The sequence below is a fragment of the Mizuhopecten yessoensis genome, unplaced genomic scaffold (assembly GCF_002113885.1).
Source record: "Mizuhopecten yessoensis strain PY_sf001 unplaced genomic scaffold, ASM211388v2 scaffold716355, whole genome shotgun sequence".
Classification (NCBI taxonomy): domain Eukaryota; kingdom Metazoa; phylum Mollusca; class Bivalvia; order Pectinida; family Pectinidae; genus Mizuhopecten; species Mizuhopecten yessoensis.
The window spans coordinates 329,192-348,463 of record NW_018480075.1 but is presented as its reverse complement, the minus strand read 5'-3'; the positions used below and the strand labels follow the sequence as shown (position 1 = coordinate 348,463).

Sequence of the window (19,272 nt, the reverse complement as noted above, 5' to 3'; positions counted from 1 at the left end):
AGAGGATGAGTGTAGGGTTGAGTATGGTGTGAGATAGACAATGATGAGTATTGTGTGCGATAGACAATGAGGGGGGAATGAAAGAGGAGGAGTGTAGGAATGAGTATTGTGTGAGATAGATAATGAGGGAGAGAATGAGAGAAGATGAGTGTAGGGTTTGATTATTGTGTGAGATAGATAACGATGGAGAGAAGGAAAAAGGATGAGTGTAGGGGTTGAGTATTGTGGGAGATCGATAATGAGGGAGGGAATCAGAGAGGATGAGTGTTGGGATGAGTATTGTGGGAGATCGATAAGGAGGGAGGGAATGAGAGGGGATGAGTGTAGTGTTGGGGATTGTGAGAGATAGATAATGATTGAGAGCATGAGAGAGAATGAGTGTAGGGTTGGGTATTGTGTGAGATCGATAATGAGGGAGTTAATGAGAGAATAGGAGATTAGGGATTAGTATTGTGTGAGATAGACAGCGAGGGAGGGAATGAGTGAGGATGAGTGTAGGGGTTGAGTATTGTGGGAGCTAGACAATGATGGAGAGAAGGAAAGAGAATGAGTGTAGGGTTGAGTATGGTGGGAGATAGACAATGACGGAGAGAAGGAAAGAGAATGAGTGTAGGGTTGAGTATGGTGTGAGATAGACAATAAGGGGGGGAATGAGGGAGAATGGGTGTAGGGTTGAGTATGGTGTGAGATAGACAATGACGGGGAGAAGGGAAGAAGATGAGTGTAGGGTTGGGTATTGTGAGAGATAGATAATGATGGAGAGCATGAAAGAGGATGAGAGTAGGGATGAGTATTTTGTGAGATAGATAATGATTGAGAGCATGAGAGAGAATGAGTTTAGGAATGAGTATTGTGTGAGATAGATAATGATTGAGAGCATGAGAGAGAATGAGTTTAGGAATGAGTATTGTGTGAGAAAGATAATGAGGGAGGGAATCAGAGAGGATGAGTGTCGGGATGAGTATTGTGGGAGATCGATAAGGAGGGAGGGAATGAGAAAGGATGAGTGTAGTGGTGGGTATTGTGAGAGATGGACAATGAGGGAGGGAAGGATGGAGGATGAGTGTAGGATTGAGTATTGTGTGATATAGACAACGAGGGAGGGAATGAGAGAGGATGAGTGTAGGGTTGAGTATTGTGTGAGAAAGACAATGAGGGAGGGAATGATGGAGGATGAGTGTAGGGATGAGTATTGTGTGAGATAGATAATGATGGAGAGAAGGAAAGAGAATGAGTGTAGGGTTGAGTATGGTGGGAGATAGACAATGAGGGAGGGAATGAGAGAGGATGAGTGTAGGGATGAGTATTGTGTGAGATAGACAATGAGGAGGGAATGAGAGAGGATGATTGTAGGGTTGAGTATTGTGGGAGCTAGACAATGATGGAGAGAATGAAAGAGGATGAGTGTAGGGTTGAGTATTGTGTGAGAAAGACAATGAGGGAGGGAAGGATGGAGGATGAGTGTAGGGATGAGTATTGTGAGAGATAGATAATGATGGAGAGAAGGAAAGAGGATGAGTGTAGGGTTGAGTATTGTGGGAGATAGACAACGAGGGAGGGAACGAGAGAGGATGAGTGTAGGGATGAGTATTGTGAGAGATAGACAATGATGGAGGGCATGAGAGAGGATGAGTGTAGGGATGGGTATTGTGTGAGATAGATAATGCTGGAGAGAAGGAAAGAGAATGGGTGTAGGGTTGAGTATTGTGTGAGAAAGACAATGAGGGAGGGAATGATTGAGGGTGAGTGTAGGGATGAGTATTGTGGCATATAGACAATGATGGAGAGCATGAGAGAGATAGACAATGATGGAGAGAATGAGAGAGGATGAGTGTAGGGATGAGGATTGTGAGAGATAGACAATGAGGGGGGGATGAGAGGGGATGAGTGTAGGGATGAGTAATGTGTGAGATACAGGGTTGAGTATTGTGTGAGAAAGACAATGAGGGAGGGAATGATGGAGGATGAGTTGAGAGAAGATGAGAGTAGGGAGGAGTATTGTGTGAGATAGCCAATGAGGGGGGAATGAGAGAAGATGAGGGTAGGGATGAGTATTGTGTGATATAGACAATGAGTGGAGGAATGAGAGATGATGATTGTAGGGTTGAGTATTGTGTGATATAGACAATGAGGGGGGAATGAGAGAGGCTGAGTGTAGGGATGAGTATTGTGTGAAATAGACAATGAGTGGGGGAATGAGAGAGCATGAGAGAAGATAAGTGTAGGGATGAGTATTGTGATAGATAGATAATGATGGAGAGAAGGAAAGCGGATGAGTGTAGGGTTGAGTATTGTGATAGATAGACAACGATGGAGGGAACGAGAGAGGATGAGTGTAGGGATGGGTATTGTGTGAGATCGATAATGATGGAGAGCATGAGAGAAGATTAGTGTAGGGATGAGTATTGTGATAGATAGATAATGATGGAGAGAATGAAATAGAATGAGTGTAGGGTTGAGTATTGTGTGATATAGACAATGAGGGGGGGAATGAGAGATGATGATGAGAGAGGATGATTGTAGGGTTTAGTATTGTGTGAAATCGATAATGATAGAGGGAGAGAGCATGAGAGAGGATGAGTGTAGGGTTGGGTATTGTGTGAGATAGACAATGGGGGGGGGGGCGGGGAATGAGAGAAGATGAGCGTAGGGTTGGGTGTTGTGTGAGATAGACAATGAGGGAGGGAATGAAAGAAGATGAGAGTAGGGATGAGCATTGTGTGAGATAGACAATGATGGAGAGCATGAGAGAGATAGACAATGATGGAGAGAAGGGAAGAGGATGAGTGTAGGGTTGAATAATGTGTGAGATAGACAACGAGGAAGGGAGTGAGATAGACAATGATGGAGAAAAGGAAAGAGGATGAGGGTAGGGTTGAGTATTGTGATAGATAGACAACGATGGAGGGAACGAGAGAGGATGAGTGAGATAGACAATGAGGGGGGGATGAGAGGGGATGAGTGTAGGGATGAGTAATGTGTGAGATACAGGGTTGAGTATTGTGTGAGAAAGACAATGAGGGAGGGAATGATTGAGGATGAGTGTAGGGCTGAGTACTGTGTGAGATAGATAATGATGAAGAGCATGAGAGAGGATGAGTGTAGAGATGAGTATTGTGGGAGATAGATAATGATGGAGAGGATGAGAGAGAATGAGTGTAGGGATGAGTATTTTGTGAGATAGACAATGAGGGGGGAATGAGAGAGGATGAGTGCAGGGATGAGTATTGTTGGAGATAGACAATGATGGAGAGCATGAGAGAGGATGAGTGTAGAGTTGAGTATTGTGGGAGATAGACAATGATGGAGAGCATGAGAGAGGATGAGTGTAGAGTTGAGTATTGTGGGAGATAGATAATGATGGAGAGCATGAGAGAGGATGAGTGTAGAGTTGAGTATTGTGGGAGATAGATAATGATGGAGAGCATGAGAGAGGATGAGTGTAGAGTTGAGTATTGTGGGAGATAGACAATGATGGAGAGCATGAGAGATGATGAGTGTAGGGATGAGTATTGTGGCAGATAGACAATGATGGAGAGCATGAGAGAGGATGAGTGTAGGGATGAGTAGTGTGGGAGATAGACAATGAGGGGGGGGATGAGAGAAGATGAGAGTAGGGATGAGTATTGTGTGAGATAGACAATCAGGGGGGAATGAGAGAGGATTTATTGTAGGGTTGATTATTGTGTGAGATAGACAATGAGGGAGGGAATGATGGAGGATGAGTGTAGGGTTGGGTATTGTGAGAGATAGACAATGAGGGGGAGGGGAATGAGAGAGGATGATTGTAGGGTTGAGTATTGTGTGAGATAGACAATGATAGAGAGAAGGAAAGAGGATGAGTGTAGGGTTGAGTAATGTGTGAGATAAACAACGAGGGAAGGAATGAGAGAGGATGAGTGTAGGGTTGAGTAATGTGTGAGCTAGACAATGATGGAGAGAAGGAAAGAGGATGAGTGTAGGGTTGGGTATTGTGAGAGATAGACAATGAGGGGGGGGGAAGGAAAGAGGATGAGTGTAGGGTTGAATAATGTGTGAGATAGACAACGAGGGAAGGAATGAGAGAGGATCAGTGTAGGGTTGAGTAATGTGTGAGATAGACAACGAAGGAGGGAATGAGAGAGGATGAGTGTAGGGTTGGGTATTGTGATAGATAGACAATGAGGGGGGGGGGAAGGAAAGAGGATGAGTGTAGGGTTGAATAATGTGTGAGATAGACAACGAGGGAAGGAATGAGAGAGGATCAGTGTAGGGTTGAGTAATGTGTGAGATAGACAACGAAGGAGGGAATGAGAGAGGATGAGTGTAGGGTTGGGTATTGTGATAGATAGACAATGAGGGGGGGGGGAAGGAAAGANGGGGGGGGAGGAAAGAGGATGAGTGTATGGTTGAATAATGTGTGAGATAGACAACGAGGGAAGGAATGAGAGAGGATGAGTGTAGGGTTGGGTATTGTGAGAGATAGACAATGAGGGGGGGGGGAATGAGAGAGGATGATTGTAGTGTTGAGTATTGTGTGAGCTAGACAATGATGGAGAGAAGGAAAGAGGATGAGTGTAGGGTTGAGTATTGTGTGAGATAGACAATGAGAGAGGGAATGAGAGAGGATGAGTGTAGGGATGAGTATTGTGTGAGATCGATAATGATGGACAGAATGAGAGAGGATGAGTTTAGGGATGAGTATTGTGGGAGATAGACAATGAGGGAGGGAATGAGAGAGGATGAGTGTAGGGTTGAGTATTGTGTGAGATCGATAATGATGGAGAGCATGAGAGAGGATGAGTGTAGGGATGAGTATTGTGTGAGATAGACAGAGAGGGAGGGAATGAGAGAGAGTGGATGTAGAGTGAGAATCGGGTTAAGTGGCGAGGTTGGATCGTGTTTAGCGAGTTTTGCGGAGGAGAGACAAACGACAGGGTTGGAATATGCTTAGAGGGAAGTGACTGCTTAGAAGGGTAGGGAGAGGTTAGTGAATTCGAAATGACAGAGCGGACAGGGAGGAGATAAATATACGTGTACATGCACGGGGGAGGGGGACCACGGGGTGAACTCGTTTCAATCTATGCCCATAAAGGCCATATTACGTAAGTTAGACAGCGAGGAGAAATTCGCATATAATGTGTACTTTGAGACTTGAAGAATCAATAGAAGCCTGTATATCGACATGCTGTATCTAGCCCCGGAGGTGTAACTCTCTGAGTCTATCTATCTACCGACCTCGCGGGCTAACACGTACAATATCGTGTAAGTATACAAGGAACGTTTGACTCATTTGCCAGTGGCTTTAATTGCTCAATTGTGAACAAACTGCACAGATCGCCGACATTCTGGTCGATAGCGAGGATATCCGCTGTCCATACTTTAACCCCTGATTTCAGCTGTTTCGAGTTCCACACATTTCAATAACTTAGTTCTTTAATTACTAATAAATATAGTCTGTATACATGTAGCTATTTAGTATCTGCTATAGATACAATTAACATTTACCTCGGCCGACTAATAAAACTTTCAGTTTAGGATAAGTCGTCCTATTTTGTGCTGACTCCACACACATACTGCTGTATAGCTTTAAAAACGAAACTTTTCCCGTGCCACTTACTTTATTTATATCAATGAAAATATCATGCGCATATTCTTCATAAATATAACTGAAAAAGCCAGTTCACAAATTTCCTGTCATAAATTATCAATGTTATGTCGTTTTTTATTCAATTCATTAACGAAGATGAGAAGGTATTGACACTGAGCCAAAGTTATAAGAGCGTTTTTAAATCTTATACCGGTTGTAACTTTGTATTCAAATTCTACTGAAGAAACATTCCTCCTTTACTATAACGTTGCATTAACTTACTGTATTTCATAAAATGTCTGCGAGTTTTTATCTTCGCCGTTCTGCTTAATAACAGACTGATTCGTGTGGTATTGATTTCGAAAAATGCACAATAAGAGAAGTACAATGTAGAAGCATTGATAGAAGAAAGCTGGATAAGTATTTTTCTACTTAGTTTATACTTCCGTTACGGGTGATTCGATTGGCGCAGACAGCATCATCATATAAAAAAATAAAGATGTTCTGACGTGGATTATTTTTGAGTGATGATAATAAATATATTGTCTCCCACCACCGTTTAAATGTCAATGAAATTTCTGTCACTGTTACATCTATAGCCTTCCCGCTCAAGCGTGTATAATCATGTAAAGGGACGCTGAACTAATTCCGCCACGAAAGGGACTGGCACCATTATGATTATCAGCGACACGAGCCTACACAGAATTGTCCCGACAGAACAGTCTGCCGACTCTCTCAGACAGATGAATGACGATCTGGTTCCTCGGTAAAGTGCTTGAAGTCTAGTTAATACCGGTATATATGTTACCATGATTCTCAACTGAATAAATGCATAAGTCTCCCCTCCATGTCCATTAGTCGTCCAGCTCGTTTCGGTCCTTGGTCGCGTTCGATACGTATATAACGTTTGACTACAGTCGGCAACTTGTTCAGTATGTGCGCTGCATATGACGCAGAATGGTTTTCATGACCAAGGTCAGTGAGGTCGATCGTCAGTTGGCGCGCCTCTTTCCACAATGTACTATCATTTTCATCGATGAAACAGCCAGAACTTCGAACAATAGTAGTGTGCTGGTCGTTTGATTATTTGTTTTCCTCTTAGTAATGCAACTTTGGGAAAATCGTTAAAATGATTCGTGTATTCATAAAATCATTTTGTACATATGCTACCATGACGTGCTTTAAGTGGCTGTAACATTTTACATACCGGTATAAATTGAGTAAGCAATCGATGGTATACAACTCCCCAATCAAAGAACGCCCACGAAACTACGACTTGCAAGATCACTCAGAAAGCCATTCCCGAGAAAGACAGCTTACAAAAATCTTCCCGTCAATGACCTGTAAAAATATCAACTAGTGGAAAACAGTGTTCGGAATTGTCATTTTGTTGCTATATTTGATCATTTTTATTACCACATTTAATTCAAAATTAAAAGCACGAATGCATAAAATGATTATTTACGATTGGATCGGAAAAGTGCATGTTTGAATATTTATTGCAATATATTTTGTAAGATTTTCAGTTTAAAGTACATTGGAACTGTGGTGTACACTCTGCTACCGGGAAGAGTTGTCATACAATTTCAAGCAGACCTGCTTTCAAATATATCTGCATCCTTGGATCTACAGTAGAGGGCGTTGTCGAATATCCCGACGTATGGAGCATGCTCGGAGAAACATATGTCCGTTGTTTCTGTAAAGCGAAGCCGTCTGACCCCTATCCCAGAAGCTAATGGAAGACGACAAATTCCTACTCTAATGGACGTCTTGAAAGAAACAGATATTTCTTAGACAATCAGAAGGAACAACATCATCTGCCACCTCAGCAGACACAAGCTGTACATACTGACCCGTCGATTGATAAAAACGAAGTCATCCAGTCTATGAGGTGTATTATATGACACGACGCTAATTTTCAACAATCGTTTGTCTTAAATTGAAAGCCTTTTACGAATTTCAATACAACTTCAGTGTCATTTGGTTCAAAATAACGGGAGAGCATATGTTTTAATGTTAAGTGAACCACAGGACAGTGAAAGCTGTATTGGTTATGAATTGGCATCATAAATTGATGATACGTCATAGTTAGTACAGCTTGACGTTCCCGTTGCATCACGAAATATCAAAAATCACAATATCTGTTAATGTCCAGGGCCCACTTGTATAAAACATCTCAACTCTTGAGATTTCCTCAAGTCTAAGATTTCCCATAGACAATACATTGCTTGAGATTTTCCTTAACTTTGAGATGTTTTATACAAGTGGGCCATGGTCTGTTTACAAAAATCAATAGTAATAATAAAAAGCACTAATTGTATAGGGGCCATTGCAGAAGTCCCCCAAACTTCTCCAGTAGTCGCAATGTTACAAAAATACACATACATACCAGATTTGAGCGAAATCACCCAATATCTAATTTCGACCGACCAGAGGCCGTAGCGGCCATCTTGGTTGACCGATCGAAAAATGAAATGTCATTTTCACACCCCATTACCATGATGAACAGTTGTGTAAAGTTTCGTTACTTTCCGTCTCATTGTTTTTGAGAAATATGTCGGACATATTGTGCGGCGGGAAAAGAAGAGGAAGAAGGAAGAAGAAGAAGAAGAAGAAGAAGAAGAAGAAGAAGAAGAAGAAGAAGAAGAAGAAACGTAGTAAAACCAATAAGTCCTCCACTTCGTTTGGAGCACTTAATAAAACATATTTCTTGTCAGCTGTCCCAGTCATTCACCGTGACGTCACTGTTTCACACACTTCATTGTGAGGTCATCTTATGATGTTTTATGTTGGCTCAGTTCAAAGATTGACTATCAAAATTCTGATGTCATTTAAATGACATTTGTATCAAATATAATGATAGCGATGCTTTGGCAAAAGTGCTCTGTCTCTACTGCATACATTTCCATGGTGGCAATCTTGTATCATCGTTTGAATACATGAACAAAAATGTCGGCTAATTATCACCGTTTTAGAGAAAGTATTCCCGTGATGCTATGGGGTTTTCGAAACCTCTTTTCTGAAAATTCCATTTAAAAAGTATTCTGTATGTATTCGTTATGTGTAGCGTATAGATGAAAAGAATAACTTCAATGTGTTAGTCCAACGACTTGTGTAACCGTATCTACACGTCCAGGAGTACATAGTTAACCGGAAGTGACATCACAGCTAGCCGCCGCAGCTATTAACCAAAGACGGAGTTGGTAGGAAAAGACACTGTACCATCGATAACACAGCCCTGACGACACGCTGATATTAATATTCATTGAACCAAGTCATTCATATTGAATGTTTGTTTACATGATGGGTATAATTATTTGCTTACAAACAAATTGTTGATATACAATGTATATTTGAAAACACATTCCTAAATGTTATTTCCACGACTGCGTGTCTTTCCAACCTCGTTATGGTCTGAGATCACAGCGTTTCGATTTAGTAGAAAGTTAGGATTCTTTTAGCGAGTGTTTTGCTGCAGCTTGTCAGTGCACGAACGTCCATTGTACTTGGTAATTAGTTCTAGGAGCTCTACGGCACACCAATGTACTCTTGTCACCGCTAAGTGTTTAGTTAACATTATATAGTGTACGTTTATATACTCCTTTCTCAGTACTAGACATTTTAACACATATAGCTGTACTTTCTATTAGATTCCTACGATAAGCAAACGCTGTAAAACTATACAGCAACGTACCTTGATCTGTTGCAGTATACCAAAGTACATATGTTAGGGCAAATTACTTTTTTTTGTAACGAAACACGTCTTTGTGATTTGTACAAATCTATACGAGATTGTTTTGCGTAAACGCAAGACAAATCCCCGCGTGCCATCTTCAGCAATGTACTGACCATACAGGCGCTGTGCATACCAGTGTCCGCCGTCTGGACAATGGTCGAATGGACAATAAGGACACACGTCAATCATGGAGAGCACTGTTGGAAGAAATCGATATCTACAAAGTAAACAAGACACATGACAAGCCGTTATTTATCTTTTCAAATCATCGTTTCTAAAACTATAAAGCTATTGATAAAATATCTCTTAAATGTTAAAGGTACTACAGTAAAACCTCGATAAAATGTCCCTCGTTTATGTACAGTTAAACCTCGATATAATACCCCTCGTTTATGTACAGTTTAACCTCGATATAATGCCCCTCGTTTATGTACAGTTAAACATCGATATAATGTTCCTCGTTAATGTGCAGTTAACCTCGATATAATGCCCTTCGTTTATGTTGGTTAAACTTCGATATAATGCCCCTCGTTTCATTTCATCCCTATGACTATGTATCTATCGTTTTAACAAGTACGCCAACAATTCCCCTTTCAAACTAAAATTGATAATTCTTAAAAATTATCCATCATCAATTGTTTTCCAAGCGCCAAGGTTTTCCTTGAATGTAACAGTGTGACACGTTATGCGCAGTACAAGGTTTCACATGAATCTCTACTAAGAAATAAACGCGATTGTGTAGCCTGTTGTCAAACGATGTCTGTATCAGCCTGTTCGTGAATTAAATTGAATAAAAAAGTATTTCAGTTAGATTAAAATAGAAAGAGACATTCAATTCTTTAAGTCTAGACTGCCCTTTTTTTGTGTAAATATGGTCATCCGGGACCTGAACATTTCATCACGCAAAATATACTCATTATAATTGGTAGTATTAACTCTGCAACATAACGGCATGTTAAGGAGTCCGGTTTATGAGCTCGGCTGGTTAGAGCGACACTGTAACAATGAGAGATCGAGGGTTCGAATCCTGGTCCAGTTTTTTTTTGTTTTTTTTTAATTGTTTTTTTCTCAGAACACTGTTAATTGTTTATTGCTTATTTTATCTGTATGATTTTTCATAAAAAATCCCGTAAGGTATGGCTTTCTTTTTAGAAATCATTTTTTCAAAGCTATGGTCATGGCGGACAAAACAGTTTATATTTTTAGCAGTGGTACAGGGCCCCCTAAATGCAAGGAATATGGTCTGATCAATCTTGACTATTGTTAGTAAGCACAATACTGGACTTATGCATTTTGTGATTTAATAGGGCAATTCGAAAGAAAGTTAATGTTCAGGTCACTTCCCTTTAATACCCTCTCCTTCGTAGAGATTATTCTGGAAAGCACAATGACAAAATCTAAATCCTTGTTCCTCATGCGATCCGAGGTCATACGAACTGTACACGCTTCCCCGGGGGATATCTGCCATCATATACTCGTACGACTAGATATAAGGGTACCCCCGTGACTGTCGATCTAAATTCGTGTAAAATGTCTATGTCTATTGTAAAAAAATCCTTTCCGTGCAGCAAGTATCTGCTAATGAATAAAATTCACATATGTTTATCAAATTCTATGCATTAAATTAAAAATCACATATGACCTGATGTGCTTCCGTATTCAATATTTATTCATTCTGCGTTATATTTGAATTTCCATATGAAAGCAGAACGTTTCTATAAGAACGTCTTTCCAGCTACACCGTGGTAGCTATACAGAATTTGACCGTTTTGCGGTCAGTGTATACAAATGGTTTCTTGGATAGGTCCTTTGGTGTCTTGCTGGTGTCTTGTTCAATGCCCGCAGACCCGTGTTGGTGGGTGTCTGCGGTTGGACGAATGATCCCCGGAGACGTCTGAAGGGTCTACATGAGAATCGACGCAAAGAAACGCAGACAAATTTATCCCACAAGAAGCAGGCGTCGTAAATGCTGATATAAAATGAATCAGTGATTTAGCACATAGGTACGGATGACGTGCCATTGCACCTCCGGGGCAGATCTATTCGATTTCCGTTGGTCAAACTTTGTTCTAGGTATGTTTCATACATATCTTCATGTTTTGTTTGGTAGACAGTTTGATCCATGCTAAGACGGTACAGGGCGTAACGTTAATGTTGTAAAGTCGATATTGACTTAAACTCATTATGGCCACCAAAGCCAGGCTGAGTTGCTACGCCTGGTTATATCATTTGTTAGGCGGTAATTTTGTCATGGAATTTTCAAAATCATATTTACATGTATATTTGTGTTGTCAAATGTTTTATCTAGATCACATTTTACCAGTGCCTTCTGAACTACAAAAAACACAAGTTTACGTGTAACACTTGTTTGATTCACCTGTTACAGTACTTTCACCACTGTGATAATCGTGAAAACGTTACATCTTAAACATCCCAAGGAGAATACAGTAATGAAAACTATTGTCGAGTCGTAACCCCGCTAGAAATATCTCTTTATCTTAAAATATCAAAATTAGAATAACATTTAAAACAATATTATTTTCAACCTGAAAAGCCAATAATGTATCGTTTTATTTCAGAAATATCATTAATCGAACATGCTTACGTCGTCATTTTTATGTGACATAGAGGACCTTGTGTGATATGGTTTAAAAAATGTCTGTAGAAATGTAGAAAGTTTCGCAAGTCATATAATAAATTGTTTATATCGCTTAGAAACCTACTCTGGGTGTGCTGCTTTCTACACAAAATACACACTTCAATAAATACAGTATACATCACTATTGAGCTGAATATATAAATGTTAGAGAACTCACCTTCAACATAGTACAAAGAGTATCGAACGGAAACGTAGTAATTTGTATTACTTATTATTATGATTACGTTACAGAACATCACAGTAGATAAGTGTTTATACATTATGCCTAATAAATACGTCTAGCGTTACGCGAGACATCCCCTATACAAACGTTCAAACACAAACCTTGTTATCCCCATCATTCATTTTGTTATCATTATCTTTTTTCACAATCAGCACACGCCTTAATCTCAAACTTATCTCATTTAGACCAGAGGTTACGGAATTGTCGTACATCACGAAGTTACGAAGACACAATGTCTCTAAGCAAGGTCAGCTGATGTAATCCGCGTGATTTACGTGACGCAGCTGTAGGTTTACAGTACCTACAGCGCACGCGCTACTGCGTTCGATGACCTTCTCGAACGACGTTTCGGCAAAACATAACTTATATACATCTGTATGTATAACGTTGCCGTTTTTATTTTATAAGTACATCCAATGATAACGTTTTAAAATATCTGTCATTGACGCATTCCAGACACTAGACGTCCTAAAATTGATTATCAGAAGTAAAATCTTCAAATTACTTTTGTTCCGCGTTGTGCTTATTTTAGCGCAAATTTCCGTTTATTGTGGATTGTGAATTCCAGTATCACATGCAAATTATTGATACCATTTATGTCCTCGTTAATGAGTTAAAAGTCCGTTAGCAAATTTAGTTTGTACGAAAAGAATACGTCCTCTACCGTTTAATATGAAATACAAATGACAACCAATGTAAAGATAAAGTTAAAGACAAATAGATTGCTAATTATGTATGTGAAACATTTCATAATGTTTGTGGTTTTCTTTTGTTTTGTTATTTATTCATTATTTTTGTGCCGTTTTTCGAGCACAGTGTTGACGGTTTTTTTTCAAAGAATTTAAATATTACAATTTATTAAATGACTTCCGCATCATACATTTAATTGAGCTGTTGTATGCTACTCTACTGTTTTTCATACATCTGTGTGTATGACATTGGTCAGGAATTGCTGCGGAACATGTTTGCCCATATTTGGATGATCAATATGTCACTCTGTTATAAAACTCTGTAAGTAAGATTTACATGTTACACAACAACGCATATGAAAAAGTAATCCTGTGATGTCTTGAAAGGTAGTTTATCTTTCCTGACAATAACGCAGAAATCATCCAAAATACCAACACGCCTACTTGAACGTCATCGCATTTTGATTAATTTATCTTGTATACGCAATCACGGTTTATGTCAGTACACAATACATTGACAGACGCGACATTTGTCGTTTCGAAAAATGGCTTTGCAATAAACAATTGCTTATCTTGGGGGTGCTTTTGAATGTCAACCCCATCTTGTTTTGGTATTACTTACTTCATTGTAATTGATTTGAATCGACCCAATGGTTCATATATCCACATGTTTAACCAACGCAATAACTATCAATATCTTCCAGTTTTATCCAGAACTCGTGACGACCAGAGGACAACCTCCACGGTTAACTACACCCACAACCACCAATGTCTTCCAATGTAATTAAGACTTGTAAGAACAGAATCACAACCTTCTACACAGAATTTAACTACTACAGTGTCTTCTAACGTCGTTCAGAACCTGTTCAAACGGGGCCTTCTCACAGAAATAACCACACCGCATTGGCAAATATCCTCCAATGTTGTTTAGACTTGTAATAACAGACTCACAACCTTCTACACAGCTTTTAGCTACTACAGTGTCGAACGGGGCCGCAACCCTTCTCACAGAAATAACTACAAAGCATGGGCAAATATCCTCTTATCTTTTTTTAGAACTTGTAAGAACATGATTACAACTTTCAACACCAAAAAGAAATAAACAATTGCTATCAAAGTCCTCCAAATATTGCTAAGAACTTGTCCAATAAGAACCACAACTGTAATAATAATAATGATAATAAATCTTGGTTCTTATATACCGCTTTATCACAACCTAGTTCGTAGGTCGTCTCAAAGCGGTTCACAAATTATTATCCGTGGTTATAGGACCTTTGCAACCAGCCAAAACCTTTCTCAACTCACTGGGGAGCATACAGCCGGAGCTGCCAATTCGGCGCTCACAACTAGCATTCAACAATTCTAGCACTGCCCGACCACGTACTCATTTACAGCTGAGTAGACTCGAACAAGCGGAGTAAAGTATCTTGCTCAACCATACAACACAGTGCCGTGCCGTGACTCGAACCCGCAACCCTTCGGTCACGAGCCCGGCGTCCTACGACTAGACTACCGAGCCTCCCAAACTGTACACCCAGTAGAACTGCGTGACAGAGGTTAATTTCTTCTAGTACTATGGATGTCCTCAAGCATTTTCTAGGAGTCGTGCCGACAGTTATCGCAATGGGTACCATTAACGGTGAAACGTACTATGCATGTCTTGGAAACACGTCAATACGACTCGGCTTTCAAAAATCTCGAAAATTAAATGTGTACAAATGATAATATCTGACGACTAAAAGATGGTAAGTCATGATGACTATTTTATAGTAACATCTTGGTATATTGTTGATGTATTCTGGATGATTTTCATTATTTGTGTTGAAGAAATACTGAAATGATCTTAATGCAAGCGAAAACCGAGCCTTCTCTCAAGTTTGTATACTATACATCTGAATTCAAACAACGAAATAAAATCGCTGAAGTTAATTAACTGAATTGAGATAAGATTAAGCTTATTTACTACGGAAATATCTTTAAAATACATGCCTCATAGCTATTAGTAGATTTAAATTATTGTCCTTACCTTAATTTAACGGCAGGAATGTATATGATGTCGATACGTATTCTAAGATTGGTGCCATCGTATTCATGGGAAAGGTTTCTCCTATAAGAAATTGCATATGTATTAATATCACGTGATTAAGTTCATTCTCCGGATATCGGACACCTTCTAGGGTAATTTTACGACTACACGCCCAAAGTACACGTGCCACGTAATAGCATAGACTTGTACTATTGCTATTGCAAGAAGGCGTTATTGCTGTGATCATATAGGCGAGAAAGTCTTCAACCATCCGACACATTAGCATTGCGTATGTACCGTCATTGCAGTATTTACTGGTCTCATATCGGCAAGAACACTCGAGTTGGAATTTCATGTTCTTTTGAATTGTTGTCCTGTACAACTAATACATTTGAAATGCAGTTCCCAGGAGCTGTACACTTCACGTTTAATCAGCAATCCAGTTCCAGTCAGAAGCATAGAACTATAGAGAACTCTGTCGATTATATTTTTTGGTATAACACCTACGCCGATTTAATGAATGTCTGCAAAATATTACGAATGGATGGAAAATCCTTTGGGAATCGATGCTATTGAAAGTTGAATTAAGAAATATGATGCACGTGTAACAGACTCCAAGTAAAAGGAGCGAGTCAAAGCAAAGATCACGGTAACGTCTTAGAAAAGTGATTCACCGCATATAACAGTTCTTGTATTTTACATGATATCACTTTACATGGATCAATCGATGGAGAGGGATTCATCATTTCGTTTTTTCTGATTATACTGTGAACACTAGATCGCTAGACCGTCCATATATACAACGTGTTAGCGTCCGCGTGATAGATAATACGATGCACGCGATTTGATATATTGTGCAAGTGCTTTGTACAGTGCAGCAGTGTCATCGTACACTGTATTTGCGTTACGCAGTACAGTCCAACCAGTAATGCACGTGCTTTACTATGAAGTGCTCGCAAACGTGAAATTGATATCTTTTGTAAGACATTTTAAAACGTTTGATACGGTAAGCTTGCCTGACATGACCTTTAACACATTTTATGTTTACGAGAACAAAATATTATTTCTTCTTTATCAACTGTCAAAGGGACATGCAACTAGTATTGACGTGTCTTTTCGTTATAAATCTAATCTAAATCTTTTGATGTAAGTAAACAAGAGACAGCACTACCTTGAGCTAACGTTATATTTGTAGTGACTTCTTTAAGACTATACAACTTAATATGCCATTGGCGGGTGTGTTCGGTCACTCGGGGGTACGTGTACGTGCTGTCTCAATATCAGGTTCTTTGGCTCTTTTAATGAAAAGCATTCGCAACTTGTGTTTTTCTGGTACAATTATACCAAAATATAATGACATTCCCTACAGTACAGTCCTTATATTTCTGCCATTCAAAGTTCAATTGGCAACGTAACGTTAAGTATTCGACATGCAACTGCTACGTGTATTAAGCCTTCATTTATGCAAGTGGAAAATCATTTTAAATGCAGAGACTATCGTTGGACACAAACTCCAAAATGTCAGATACATTTCTGCCATATCTGTATTCACATGATGAAAACCAGACGTCAATTTCCGCTTGATATCAACCTGAGCAGCATGCAAACAAGCTCAACAATAGACATTCAATATAGAAGCTAATTTTTATATACCGAGCGAACGTTTCGCTCACATATCTCTTTGCGTCTTTGAATATAATGATGATGCATGTGGTATTTGTAAGTAATATGTCTATTGAAATATATCGAATTATACCAGATAAGCATTTCTGATATAGCGATAACGTCCCGCTTTTCAATGACGTCAGCGGTATTTGTGTAGACATTAAACAAGAATAATAGATTCTATATGCAACTCATTTCATTTTTTTTTTAAATATTGAACTAGGTATCGTCGGTTAATGATAAACATCGTTTTGACAAGACACCAAAATCATCTTCATTTATTACCGGCTTTCTAGCAGACGACATTATTCGATCGCCTTCTTATCGATGACATGTTTCGGAACGTGGTCATCAGAACGTTTTTCATCTATGGAAAGTACAGCAGCATGCAACAAAGCTTGCCTGGTGTTTACAGACAATACATCATGTCTACCATCGACAGTTCTGTCAAGCAAACCATACGAGTCGTGTGTATTGATGCATAGGCTATACGTTATACAAGTATTGGAATCATATGGTGACATATGAGCTGATCTCCCATTTCTCCAGTCTAAAGTATTAACCTCGTCAACTTGATGAATTTGTCATCTTCCTTACTGCAAGCGTTTATCTAAGTTCGTTTTCCTATTTGCTTGTCTTTATATGCATCCCTCGTTGTATCGCCGTTCTCCTGTATAACGTATGGTACACGGTTCACAAAAGATGGCATCAGATAGTCGTTTCACTGTTTCTATTGCCTTTCAAACAATACGTGCATCTCGTCATATCCGTGTCTTGTCAAGAAACTCACATCGTTATACACTGTTTGACGTCATTCATCTAATAACCTTGCGTTCTTCGTCTATTTTTATATGTTATATGAGGAAAGAACACATAAATTATGAATGATATATCGAGAATTATTGTGTTTTCGCATGATAACTGATAGAAATGGGTCGGGTCAGTGAAAACCTTACCTATACATAAGTTCAAGGTTTTCTTTCTTTGTTTACATGATGCATCGTTGATATCCACTATATATTAGTAATGATTGAATTGGTTTTGTTCATTAAGTGTAGCGTCTTATTATAGACTTTTATTTCGGGTTGTGCTCCGTATTTGCAGATATATGCAATATGTTGCTGCATTTGCCTCCTTGCCATAGTGCGAATCTGATACCGACTTTTAGAGTGCTACCTCACTGAAATACCTTACGAAAGACATTCAAAACAGTTCACGAACCGAAAATATTATACTGAAAACGACTAAACCAGTCCTTACCACTGTCCATTTAAATCAGAATGTCGAGCAGAGAGAAGCATGATCGATGTTAAACGACTTAAATGATCTCGTTCAGGAGACAATATCCACAATCTTCCTCTCGTTAAACACCACGACTAAAAGCGAGGTACAGCCAGGGGGTGCATTAGGGATTAAATATGATCTAAACAAGTATTTGTACTGCATGGTTTGGAGATTCGTTGCTGGTACATGTATAAGTCATATATATTCTAGTAACGAAATACTTTCTTGGATGTATTTACAGGTTTCCTGGCGAAAAGTATCCCTGGATTACCCATTAACAGTCGGCACATTATTGTTCGACAATCAAGAAGACCTTAGTGTGGACCACAAGAAGCTGAGAGGGATGGTTACTCAGTATAACCTCATCATCAAAAGGGCGCAGCCTCGACACTCGGGCAAATATGAATGCCAGATCAGCGCCACCAACATTCATACTCATCATGTATACCTTACTGTGTTAGGTACGTATAACGTGTGATGACATCAGTCATGTACATTATGTACCACAGTGTCATGTTCGTATAGAGTGCGGTGACGTCATTCCGCCACACTTTATAAAGTCTATTTCTCCTCCCGTTATTTATAATAAGGAAAATATGAATTCTTTTATTTTTATTTTTAAATTTTGCCCTTTTCTAGCCATATCTGTTTGTTACTTCACAATGTCTCTAACTTAACATCAGAAAAATATTTGTTTTAATGCGTCGCTATGTGCATCGACTGTATTTAATAGTGTCACATGGTGTTTCAGTAGGTCATGTACCGGCATGACGTCAAGACACGAAAACAGTTAGTTTATTGGAACATTATACTCAAATGTAAGATAATACAAAGAAACCTACAGTTTGTATATAAGTATATTAAAAGAAATTTTGATATAGGCGTGAGGCAGTGAAAGAAAATTTTGGATACTTTTGATTGTCGTTCCTTTTCTTCACATATTCATCTGTTGAGATAGATACATTTGCTATTACCTTGATCTTATTTAGAAATCATGTCTGAATTGCACAAAATTTACAATTTGAGTTGGGTTCAATTAGAGATTTCACACTTTAAAACAATATAAGCGATAAGGATTTATTCCTGTTTTACATTAATTTCATAAATTGCGTCAATTATCAAAACATTAAGGTTGTAATTACAGCAAATCGCCAACTCTTAAAAGCTACCTCTGTTGTAGAGTGTGGATAATTTAATTATCCAATTGTAACTGGCAATGTACATGATACTTAACCCCTAAATCACAAATATTTTACTTACCAGTACTGAAGTGATTTTAGTTCCCCTTGCATTGTGCCGTTCTTTGCAAACATCTTTTACATTGACAATTTTTGCTTAGACCAACAAGCGACGGAAACGGAAGGAAATTTTTACATTGCAACCATTCGAGATAACTTAATAATTAAAACACTTTAGTTCAA

At 39.0% G+C, this 19,272-nt stretch overlaps 1 protein-coding gene across 5 annotated transcripts in view; it reads left to right on the top strand.

The window, feature by feature from the left end:
- The window catches only part of LOC110443636 (zwei Ig domain protein zig-8-like), a 189,904-nt gene that overhangs the window by 143,703 nt on the left and 26,929 nt on the right, over positions 1-19,272 (top strand). For all 5 annotated transcript variants that reach the window (XM_021487971.1, XM_021487973.1, XM_021487975.1 and 2 more), the window contains one exon: positions 18,093-18,312. In XM_021487971.1, the coding sequence (XP_021343646.1) occupies positions 18,093-18,312 (220 nt within the window). The remainder of the gene's footprint in view (positions 1-18,092; positions 18,313-19,272) is intronic.